The 12,635-nt window shown below is 41.8% G+C and overlaps 1 protein-coding gene across 1 annotated transcript in view; it reads left to right on the top strand.

Moving 5' to 3' along the window:
- Positions 1-12,118, top strand: part of LOC143018481 (uncharacterized) — a 26,570-nt gene extending 14,452 nt beyond the window's left edge. Inside the window, exons 2-3 of the mRNA XM_076173853.1 lie at positions 3,237-3,369; positions 11,770-12,118. Of these exons, the coding sequence (XP_076029968.1) occupies positions 3,237-3,369; positions 11,770-12,118 (482 nt within the window). The remainder of the gene's footprint in view (positions 1-3,236; positions 3,370-11,769) is intronic.
- Positions 12,119-12,635: the final 517 nt, after the last annotated feature.

The following is a 12,635-nucleotide window of genomic DNA, read 5'->3' as shown; positions in this document are numbered from 1 at the left end:
GGGGAGAAGGGTAGGGAGAGACAGAGGCACAATGGTTGTGGGAGGGGGCAAAGCGTTGGGAGAAGGGGGAAATGGGTTGGGGAGAGGGGGAGAGGTGGTTGTATCGGTAATGGGGGGACGGGGGCTGAAAGTGATAATGGGGGAGGCGATCCTATTGAAAGTCTAAGCTCTCCGAGGAGGAGGAGGAGGAGGAGGAAAAGGAGAAGGAAGAGGAGGAAGAGATAGGAGGAGGAAGAGGAGGAAGAGGAGGAAGAGATAGGAGGAAGGGGAAGAGGAGGAGGAGGAGGAGGAAGAGGTAGGAGGAAGAGGTAGGAGGAAGAGGTAGGAGGAAGAGGAAGAGGTAGGGAGAAGAGAAAGAGGAGGAGGAAGAGGAGGAGGGAGAGGGGGGAGGAAGAGGTAGGGGGAAGAGGAGGAGGAGGGAGAGGGGGAGGAAGAGGAAGAAGAGGGGAAGGAAGAGGAGGAATAAGAGTAGGAGTTAAAGGAGGTGGAACACAAAGGAACACAAAGGAACACAAAGGAAGAACAAACAACAGCAGGCCTACTGGCCCTAACGAGGCTGTTTGTGTTAACTAAACTACACTACAATTAAGGAAACAGGGCAACTAGGCGGTAGAAGATGTACTAATACTACTGCCATCACTATCCTATCCAATCAATCCAATTGCGATTAAATGTCTGGTTGTATCTTTTATTGCAAAGGATAATATTTCATTTGCGGATTAGATCCCAAGTATTTATCTAAGCGATTTTTAAATGTTGTTATCGTGTTACTTTCAACAACAGTGGAAGGTAACGAGTTCCACACGTTAACAACCCGGTTAAAGAAGAAGTGCTTACTCTCGTTCGTAGAGAATCTTTTGCCAATTACTTTGAAATCGTGGCGTCTTCTTGTATTTGATTGGTCTAATAAGAAGTAATCTTTGACATATGTTGTCAAAGCCTTTGAACAGGTGGAGGAGGAGGAGGAGGAGGAGGAGGAGAAGGAGGAGGAGGAGGAGGAGGAGAAGGAGGAGGAGGAGGAAGAGGAGGAGAGAGTTAAGACCAGGAAATCAAAACGAAGCCCAACACTTCAACACTGATGAGGCGAAAGGAGTTTTTCACAAAACTCAAAGAGAAGTACGGACGGGCAGCGCATACATCAGAGGGCGGCTGCTGCAGCCACGAGGCGAGTCGAGGCGAGGCGAGGGAGGACCAGGAAGAAGCCAAGAGGAGGAGGAGGAAGCCAAACGAAAATAAACTAAACGAGAAGTATGAGGAAGAGAATCTTTTGGCAGCCATTCCTATCAGAACTCTTCACCTCCACTTCTGACCCTTTGGCCCACAAAAAAAAAGTAAATAAATAAGATAATATATATATATATTACATACTTCTCTCGTATTTCCTAGCGGAGGAAGTACTTTATTGTCAATTACAATATTCATATCTGAAAAAAAAAATGTCAAGGCATTTTTTCTGGCCTCGTTAGGCTACATATAAAGATACAATGTGTTATCATACTACATATGTTTTATGACTTTCAACAATATTTTGTTATATTTTAAGCAATTCATCTTAAAAAAAATTATGTAGATTTTGCAGACAAATTCTAAACACATTTCACCTTTTCTTCTACTGTTTTTACAGTATGCCTCTTCTCCCCTTCCTTCTACATCCTCCTCCTGCGTTTCCTCCTCTTCTTCTTCCTCTTCCCCTTACCTCATCTGCCTCCGCCTACTTCTACCTCCTCCTCCTCCTCCTCCTCCTCTTCCTTCTAACTCCTACCTCTTCCGCCTGCTTCTACCTCCTCCTCCTCCTCTTCCTTCTAACTCCTACCTCTTCCGCCTACTTCTACCTCCCCCTCCCCCTCATCCTCTTCCTTCTAACTCCTACATCTTCCGCCTGCTTCTACCTCCTCCTCCTCCACCTTCTCTTCCTTCTAACTCCTATCTCTTCCGCCTGCTACCTCCTCTTCCTCTTCCTCCTCCTGCTCCTCCTCTTCCTCTTCCCTCTAACTCCTACCTCTTCCGCCTGCTTCTACCTCCTCCTCCTCCTCCTCCCCTGAGACTCGGTAGCAGAAGCCTGCCACAAGACTCCATTAAAAAAACTGACGTCACAGCTTAATTGCAAAAAGTCGGGGCCATTTGTCTTGTGGGCTCCGGAGGACCCGGACTCCTCCGGCGGGAAGAGGAGGAGAAGAAGAGGAAGAGGTCCTGGGAGGCGACTGCGGGAGCGGGACCGCGCCTTATGCGAAGTCGAGATAATGAGAGAACTTGTTCGTTAAATAAGGAGAGGAGAAGGACCAAAGCAATGCACGAAGGCACGCTGAGGCACTCTCCGGAAAGACGCAGAGTGGGAGGGAGTAATCTAATAGAGGTATTCCAATGGGTCAAGGACTTTAACAAGGGTGATGCAGGCAAGGTCATCATATTGAGATATCAGGGCAGGACCCGCAGTGATGGGTTGAGATTGGACACATTTAGATTTAAGAAGGAAATAGGCAAGAACTGGTTTACCAACAGAGTGGTTAATGAATGGAATAGACTTGGTAACCATGTAGTAGTGAGCACTGAAACAATGGGTCGTTTTAAGAGAAGGTTAGATCACTTTATTGATAGGGATGACAGGTGGTAAGGGACATGGAACTACCTTATGTAGGCCGTATGGGAGGAATCAGTAGTGTAGTCTTCAGGGCAGTTTTAGGAGGGGGCGGATTTTGGAGTAGTAGGAGTTAAGAGTGGGAGCTCTTACGGGGTAGGATTTATGGGCGGGAATTTTCTAAGGGTGGGAGTTATGAGTAGGAGCTCTTAAGGGATGGGAGTTTGGGGTAGCAGTTTCTTAAGGAGTGGAAGCTGGGGTGGGAGCTCTTAAGGGGTGGGAGTTTCTTAAGGGGTGGAAGTTTCTTAAAAGGTGGGAGTTGGGGCGGAGGTTTCTTAAGGGGTGGGAGTCATGGGTGGGAGTTTCCTAATGGGTGGAAGTTGGTGGTGGGAGTTTCCTAATGGGTGGGAGCTTCCTAAGGGCCGGGAGTTAACTACGAAGACAAGATGGAAGGAGATTGTTAGGAGTTCGTAAGGTTAACCCCCGCGTTTGCCTGAAAGCGACAGAGACAAGTATCGAGAGATAAGGAAATAGAAATTTTATAATTGATGATCAACCCCCAGAGTTGAGGGCACCCGGGTTCATTTGGAGAGTCGATCGAAACGGATTGGAAGTTGATGAATTATGGTATGGCCGTAATAGGGATCTCTTTTTGTTTCAGAAACGTTTGGACAAGACCTTGTGGATTCTTATCCACGTGAACGTAAAGTTTTGGAACTAAAGATACTTCCTTGTATTGATGCTGTTGACTTTAGAAATAGGACCATTTGTAATATGAACACAACTGAAGCTTTGTGGGAAAAATGTCAACGAATATTTACGAAAAACTAACGTAAATATTCAGAATGTTGAGTACAGAAATACACCCATATCTAACAAACAACAGTCCATCATGAAAGATAATTATGTGAATGGATAGGTAAATAAAGAGATAAAAGGTAGATAGACAAATACATAAATTAATAAATAAATTAATGAATGGGTAACCAAATAAACGATTAAACAAAGAAATGAAAATGAATTAATAAATGAATAAATAAACAAATAAATAAATGAATAAATAAAACAATGAATAAATAAGGAAACATACAGATGAACAAAGACAAACAGATAACTACATTAACAGATATATAAATGAATGAATAAGTAAACTAATACATTAATAAAGAAATAGATAAATAAATAAAATGAAATTAGATCAAGTATAATTGATGTGATTATTTTCTTAAAAATTTCACGGTTATGTCAACCAAGACAACATCCTGGCGTAAAAGCTGCCAGACATACGATCTCAATTAACCCTTAATTTAACTTAACCGTTAACTTAACTGGATACAGAATGTCACTTAACCGTGTTCATTGAAGCAGCAACACAGGTCTGTTTACAAAAACTAATCATGACGAAGCTGACGGATAAAGATTTTCTTTGAATACTCCGTAACAGAAGACATAAGGTCATCCCTCCCACATCCGAACCCACTGGATCACAGACTGTTCGGCTTTCGGCAGTGTTCGGATACGCGAGGTAAAATGCCCCAAACTCCGTCCTTTCCCCACCCACCCCAAATACTAAATATTCAATTCCTAAAGTGGTGTAATACACATATAATTACAATAATGTAATAATGTACTAACGTCAGGTACTAATGTAAGTATTAACGTCAGGTACTAATATAATGTATTGATTATAATGTAATAGTGTACTACTGTCAGGTACTAATGTAATGTAATGATTACAATGTAATAACGTATTTATTCACATAATTCTTGTTCGGGCATGAGGTGGATTAGTGTTGTACGAGTATATTTCTCGATATAAAATGGAACAGTTTTTCGTGTCCTTAAGAACTAGTTTACCAACCGAGTAGTTAACAAATGGACTTGATGGGCGCTAGAACAAGAATTGGTTGTTTTAAGCGAAGGTGAGGTAACTTTATGGATGGGGATGACTGGTAGGAAGGGAGGTGGAACTGCCAAGTGTAGATATAATGGTCTCTTGTGGTCTCCATTTTTATGTTGTTATGAGTAACTTTCTTCTCCCAATTTGTCTCTTAGTCATGGAATGAATGAGTACGGAAAGAAATAGGCACCCATTTGGTATCTGTCTAAAAAGACCCCCCCACACCCACCCACACTGATGCTGCTGTTGTGAGTCAGGTGCTCCAATCAACAGTCACTGCGTCAACACATGCTTTTTCGAAGTGACAGACAGACAGACACACACACACACACACACACACACACACACAAACACACACACACACAAACACACACACACACACACACACACACACAAACACACACACACACACACATACACGCACGCACGAACGCAAGCACAGATATCTTGATCATGATCATCAATATAATATTTGTTTAACCCTACATCATTTGTCTTTCAGCTCCGCCACAGTATGAAAAATAATTTATTTGTCATCTATCATTAGTGGGAAGAAACCTTTGAGAGTGTCATTTGCATTTTCATTCATTCTAGAATCCATCCACCTTGAACTTAGTTTATCTAGCCTGCAGTCAGTCGGTTACGTAACATCACGTTTTTATTTATTCGTCTATTTATTCATTTATTTAATTATTTACTTATCTATTTATTTATTTATTTACTTATTTCTATGCACCGCACTGGAGCACAGTGGATACCGTATCGAACTCATGATCAGGTGGTCGTGAGTTTGATTCCCGGAGCCCGATGTGGGCTATGTAGCCTTGTTTCCCGACAGCCCTGGCCAGGCGGGGAGGCGACCCAAACATCGGCAAAAAAAAAAAAAAAATGCTTTCCTTAACTGACATGGTTTTGCCCAACCAGGGGATTTTTTTTTTCAATCAAAGAAATAAGTATCTTATATCTACCTATTCAGAGAGATGAACCTGGTGTTAGGAGAGGCCGTGGTCATAAGCGAAACAAGATTGTTACTACTTTCTTATCATAGAAATGAGGGTAAGAGAGTCCAGAATCACGCAAAAAAAGGTATCTAACATCATATCTAAGTTGTTCATTAGTTCCTAACCTAATATAATCTAACCTGGCCTAGCTTAACCTAAAACGTAACTATTCCACAGAAAGAAATAGATCTTTGAAATACGAAAAAGAAAAGTGAAAAATGTGCTTGCGTGATACTAGACGAGAACCGAAATCATTTGCCTGTGTCAACCTTTCCTAAGACTGGAGGAGGGTGAGGTGGGGTGGGTGGGGGGTGAACGAAATTATAAGAATAAACAAGTCATAACCACTTTGGATCGTTATCTGGTCATCACGACACCTCGTTGGTCTCTAAGAGGATTTTTTTCTCTCTCAAGACAGATTGCAGAACGAGTCGATGATGCATTAGAAGATCTTATCAAGACTTCCCCGCTTCTGTGGCCCAACAACTGATAGGCAGGAGCCACGCAAGACGAGGAATACCTGAAGAACATTGGAATGGAAGAGACTGCAAGAGACCCTAAGACCTACACTAGGGAGTTCCATATCCATTACCACCTGCCATCTCTATCCATAAAGATCTCTTCTCTTGAAACGACCAATTGTTTCAGCGCTCACAACTACTACATGGTTACCGAGTCTATTCCGTTCGTTAACCACTCTGTTGGTAGTAAAATAGCTTTTGCCTAATTCCTCCTCAAACCCAATTTTGTCCACTTCAAACCCATGACTACGAGTCCTGCCCTGCTGTCTTGATATGATGACCTTGCCTGCACCACCCCCTTGTTAAAGCCTTTGACCCATTTGAATACCTCTGTTAGATCACCCCGCACTCTACGTCTTTCCCGAGAGTGCAAGTTAAGGTGCCTAAGCTTGTCTTCGTAAGGTGAATTTCTAAGCCCTTGTATGGTTTTTGGCCATTCTCCACTGTACTGATTCTAGTGAATTTATATCCACTCTACAAAGATGAGAACATAACTCTAACAGACGCTCCTCCAGGTAGGATGTCTACGTTTCCAAGAATAACTTCTTCACTGTTCCTTAAACGATGAAGGATTTATGGGGTCTAAGACGTCTTTTGGTCTTCATTAGCAAGACACTTTGTTTGGGATCATTCTCATGCAAAGGGGCGCGCGCGCACACACACACACACACACACACACACACACACACACACACACACACACACACACACACACACACACACTGTATATTTTCAGCAGTAATGCTGCTATACCCAATAAACCGTATATTATTATTACACACACGAGAATTTTGATGGGGAAGAGGACGAATCTCTACTCGCAAGGTGGTTGTTTTATATTTATTAAATCTTATTTATCTATTCATTGTTATGTTGACAATGTGGGTGTCTACGCTGACCTAGCCACCCCCTTATAAGGGGGAAAGCGCTTATGGTATGTGTATAGATATTACAGTATCATATTTTATATATATATATATATATATATATATTTGTATATATATATATATATATAAGAACAAAGTAAGAAGTAAATGGTGTAACGCATACGTAAAATTAAACTAAAGTGTTGGAGTAAAAGATTTTTTTTTCCTATATATTACGACCAGAACTCGTGGTTCCCTTCTGTTAAAGAGTGTGTATGTGTGTGAGGGGGGGGGGAAGGGAGACGGGGATAGGTGGGGTCAGCGTTAAGGACTGAGGTGCATGGCCTAGCCCAACCTCCCAGTGTCCCACCCCCTCCTGGGCTCTCTACCGGACCCAAACTGGAATCGCAGAACTCACGGACAGTGTTGCCCTGTAGGTGTGGCCCTAAATTGACCCAACCTCACCGTGGGTGGACCACCTGGCTTGTCAGCAGTAAAGAACCTGGGAGGGGAAGTATCTCAGAACTTACCTCAGGAGGTGCAGTGTGAAGGGATTTGTCCTGCAGCCTGGCGAGCACACAGGTGAGTCCTGTTCTTGGGGGGTTCGTCTATAAAACCAGTGATGGGAGGAATGGGTTTGGGAACCAGGTGGTATACGACAGATAGCTGTACCTACAATACATTCTCAAAAAAAAAAAAAAATAATAAAAATAAATAAATAGATAAAAATAAATAAATGAATAAATAAATAAACAAATAAATAAAAAATAAGATAAATGAATAAATGACGTGTCTATTACTGCAGAGACTTACAATGGACATAAGAAAATAGAATATTTTGAGACTGAACATTAGGAAAATAAAATAATAATTTGAGACTGAACGTAAGAAAAATAAAATGATAATTTGAGACTGAACGTGAGGAAAATAGAATAATAATTTGAGACTGAGCGTAAGAAAAATAAAATGATAATTTGAGACGTGGGCCGTGCGCCATAACCCCTCGCTTACCTCCCTCCAGCCCCCAAACCCAGTCCCATCACTGGATGTACAAAACACTTTAACACAAAAATATTCACCGTCATCACACGGTTGTCAAAAGAATGACTGTTGGAAGGACACCATGTTTTTTGTCTCTAAAGCACTCGTAACACCAATTTTCACACAAAAACAAAAACAAAAAAACAAAATCTACTGAACACCCACACTTGACACAAACCAATTCAAAACTAAGTTGGCGCTGCCCGACCGATTTTGTTTTCATTTTGAAGGAAAGCCCTCTGATTGGCTGGAACCGGTCACAGGATTCAAAACAATTAGAATAATTATTGGTTGAAGCGATAACGTATAACAAGAGTAAAGACTATTTTCTTACACGAAAAAATCTGAAAGATGAATATCACTTCTTCTTTTTTTTCCAAAAGGGTCAGATGCTTTCTGGACTCGTTTTTAGTGGTCGATGTCCCCGCAAGATGTCTCCTCGCCTGCACACCCGCCAACAAATTGGAAAGAGGGGCAGTTGTCGCTGTATAATGAATATCAAGATTATTTCCTTTAACTGCATTAGAAAAATTTTGACAGACAAATTTAACCTTTTTTTTATATCTTCCAAGATGGTTGGATTTTCCCTTGAGTAATTTTTTAAGGAAAGATACTTACGACCTTTATATATATACGTGTGTGTGTGTGTGTGTGTGACCATGTGTGTGTGTGTGTGTGTGTGTGTGTGTGTGTGACCATGTGTGTGTGTGTGTGTGTGTGTGTGTATGTGTGTGTATGTGTGTGTGTGTGTGTGTGTGTGTGTGTGTGTGTGTGTGTGTGTGTGTGTGTGTGTGTGTGTGTGTGTGTGTGTGTGTGTGTGTGTGTGTGTGTGTGTGTGTGTGTGTGTGTGTGTGTGTGTGTGTGTGTGTGTGTTTGTGTGTGTGTGTGTGTGTGTGTGTGTGTGTGTGTGTGTGTGTGTGTGTGTGTGTGTGTGTGTACATATGCATGCATATATCCTGAATAAGTTAAAATCTTTGTCCAGTAAGACGATGATAGGCCAGATAAAGGAATCAGAATGATGAAGACGTGGGGGCCAACGCCAGGAGGCGCTGAATAGCTGCGGCCGAATCAATCACCTTTGCCCTATGTATTATATGCGCTTAGGGGGGTTGTTGGGGGGGACAGGTCACCAACAGTCACTGCTGATGGGAATCGGAGAGGGGTGCGGGATTCGAACCCACGACTAAGCGAATGCGAGACCGGTACGCTTTCGATGACGCCACCAGCGCTCTGACATCAGAACGAATTTCATCAATGGAAAGGGAAACACGTGAAAATTGGACTCTGAACACAACGAAAGAAATAACGAGAAGTGGCAAATCGTTGTTAATGAAAAAAAAAACAGTAAAGAAATAAACAACAGAAACAAAATCACCAAACTAACGAAAGGTATTTATGCAAAATTATTTGACGACGACATTGCAATTACTGATGATAAAATAAGAGGATATTCTTGGGAAGAAAAAGTTCAAGTGTAATATATTTACCTTACCTTACCGTCGTGCCATCATTTCCTCTTGGACTTCGGCAACCATGGAGCGCCACCGTTCACGGTCCCTCCCTAGTTACTTGTAACATCTGTGCTGCTTTGAGTTGTTTTCCCGTCGCCCTCGTCAGCCCGTCCATATACTTCTCCCTCTGCTTTCCTCTTGCTCTCCTATATCTATAGTAGTAAAAAAATAAATAAAACGAGTAAAGATTAGGGAGAAGCTGGATCTACTTTCAGTCTTTATGAAAATAAAGCTGATTTTGTATAAAACCAGGTTAGCCACACTATTCTCGGTTCTCTTAAGAAATAAAGATATTTCTAAATCTTGAAAATATGTAAACATTTCAGTGATACAAAATTGATTTTGTATAATAAAAAGCTAGCTAAAATATGTTGTATACCCCGGTATAATAAAGATATTTCTAAATACTGACAATACGTAAGATTTTCATTGATACAAAACTCTTAACTACTAGAATTAATTCTAAACTAGACAAAGAGCAGTCAAGAGAAGAAGCAGATTTCTAAGTGACTGCCTTAAAATGGATTATGTTCACAAGATCGACCAAGTAACTGAGACAACAAAAGAATTTCAGAAACCTTTGTACAGTCTTTAAGAAGAAGATTTGTAAAACTGATTGCCTTAAAATGGATTATGTTCACATTATCGAACAAGTAACTAAGAAAACAAATGAACTTCAGAAACCTCTTTGTACATTTTTTATAGACCACGAAATGGTGTTTGACTCCATTGAAATTACAACGGCAATGAAAGCAACATGAAAGCAGAATCTGAAACGCTCATGGTAAGGGATTAGAGGAAATTTGCAATCGGAAACCTCTATAAGGATGACAGGAACATACAAGGAAAAATATAAAATATAAATGAAAATAGAAATAAAAGAGTAATAAAAAAATTAGATGGGTAATGCGTGCGTGTCTACGTATGCATACGTTTCCAAAAGCTAACTTCTATAAAGAGAGAGAGAGAGAGAGAGAGAGAGAGAGAGAGAGAGAGAGAAGAGAGAGAGAGAAGAGAGAGATACAATAAGGAATATGAAATGAAAATTAAAAAGAAGAAAAATAAAGTAGATAGGGAATGCGCGTCCATGTGCATCTGTTTTTTTTTTTTCTAAAAATTATTTTTGATGGCGTGAAGGCCTTGAATTTTCAATAAATTTTCTTAATGAGATTTTTATTCTTTTCGGGAACGTAAACTTGTTCTCACCGAAGTGGGCAACCTTCATAGAGAACGTGAAACAGGATTCGAACCTCTTTTGTCTTCAACAACAACAACAACAATAAGAAAGATCTCCTCAATGTCCAAAAGGATAGAAGCGCTGGTTTTCTACAGTCCATCCAATCATTACCCTTGTCCTTAGAAACATAAGAACATGAGAATGAAGGAGACTGCATGAGACCATAAGGCCTACACTAGGCAGTTTCAGGAGCTCCTTTCTCCAATTTCTTCCGGAGTGGGCTGCATATGCTTAGTGCAGTATTTTCTTTTTTTTCCAATCCTCAATGACACCCCCTATGGAGCAGAGGCACGCAGTTTTTTCGTCTCATTGTATCTCAACTCTGCATCACTCTTTGGCCGCTTCCTCCACGACTCCACCTCTTCCTCGGTGCCATATTGTCCCCCCGGGGAGGATAGAAACGCTGTTAAGGCCGAAGAACTACTGGAAACAGTCCTCCTCCTTCTCCTCCTCCTCCTCCTCCTCTTTGCCCTCGTCTTCTACTCGTCCTCCTCCTCCTCATAGACTTCCTCCTCCTTCTCCTCTTCGCCCTCGTCTTCCTCCTCGTCCTCATCCTCGTAGTCACCGTCCTCCTCGTCCTCCTCATGGTCCCTGTTGTCCTTTTTCTTGTTTTTGTCCCCTTTGTCATCGTTGTCCCTCTTCTCGTCTCACTCCTCCTCCTCCTCCTTTTCCTCCTATTCCTCCTACCCTTCTTCCTTCCTCTCCTCCTCCTCCTCCTCCTCGTCGTCGTCACCATAAATAAGCGTGTTCATGGCTCTTCATACTTAAGCCTTATCTTCCTCATCTTTATCATCATCATTATCGCCATCAACATCATTTTTCTCCTTTATCACCCACAATAAGCCGTCTTTCTTCCTCCCCCACCTCTCTCTCTCTCTCTCTCTCTCTCTCTCTCTCTCTCTCTATCTATCTCTCTCTATGTATCTATTTATCTATCTATCCATCTATCTATCTATCTCTATCTATCTCTATCTTTATCTATCTCTAACTCGATCTATCTATCTCTATCTATCTATCTCACTCTCCCTCCCTCCCTCCCCCTCTCTCTCTCTCTCTCTCTCTCTCTCTCTTTTATCTCTCTCTCTGGAGCATCGTCTAGCTGGTCTCCTGTTAACAGTGGGGTACCCCAAGGATCTGCATTAGATCCACTCCTCTTCACCTTCTACATCAATGATATAGATGTTGGAATTGCGAGACGCATGGCTAAGTTTACGGATGACACAAAGTCGGGAGCAAATGTCGCAACACTTGAAAGTGTAGAGATTCTTAGGTCAGACTTTGAGAAAGTGGGAGAGTGGTCTGAGAAGTGCCTGATGCCACTTAATCTGGATGAGTGCAAAATCATGGATATCAGGCATGCAAACCAGAGGGCAGGATACTCTCTTCTGGGTCATGACATAGCAAGCACAGAATTTGAAAAATATCTAGGTGTCTTGATTAGCAGCGACCTCAAGTCCTCAAAATAGTGTATAAAAGTAGAAACGAAGGCACAAAAGCTTTTAGGTTGCATCCAAAGAAAGTTTCGTTACCTGAACCAAGAAACAGCCTTGACACTTTACAATTCTCTAGTTCGTCCCTATCTGGAATACGCCGTCCAGTTCTGGTCGCCGAACTTGAGGATGGACGTGCAGAGGCTAGAACGAGTTCAGGCACGAGCAACGAAACTTATTCCCGCCATTAGACACATGGGCTACCAGAGGCGTCTCAAGGCTTTGGGGCTCTTTTCTCTAGAAACCAGGAGATTGCGAGGACAGTTAATAGAGGTTTTCAAAATACTTCAAGGATTTGATAACATTGACTATCGACATCTATTCAGCTTGAACGTGAATATCACTCAATACCCCTCGTTACTCTTGTGACAAAGTTGGTGACTTTTTTACCTACAAAACATGCAACACTTGGAACAGACTGCCAAAGGACGTGGTAAACAGCTTCTCAGTTGAGCAGGTCAGAAGTCAGCTGGAGAAGGTGCTGCACACATTA

The sequence above is a fragment of the Oratosquilla oratoria genome, chromosome 35, assembly GCF_046742065.1.
Source record: "Oratosquilla oratoria isolate Oo_2021 chromosome 35, ASM4674206v1, whole genome shotgun sequence".
Classification (NCBI taxonomy): domain Eukaryota; kingdom Metazoa; phylum Arthropoda; class Malacostraca; order Stomatopoda; family Squillidae; genus Oratosquilla; species Oratosquilla oratoria.
Note: the sequence above shows the minus strand (reverse complement) of the source record. Positions and strands in the feature narration are given on the sequence as shown.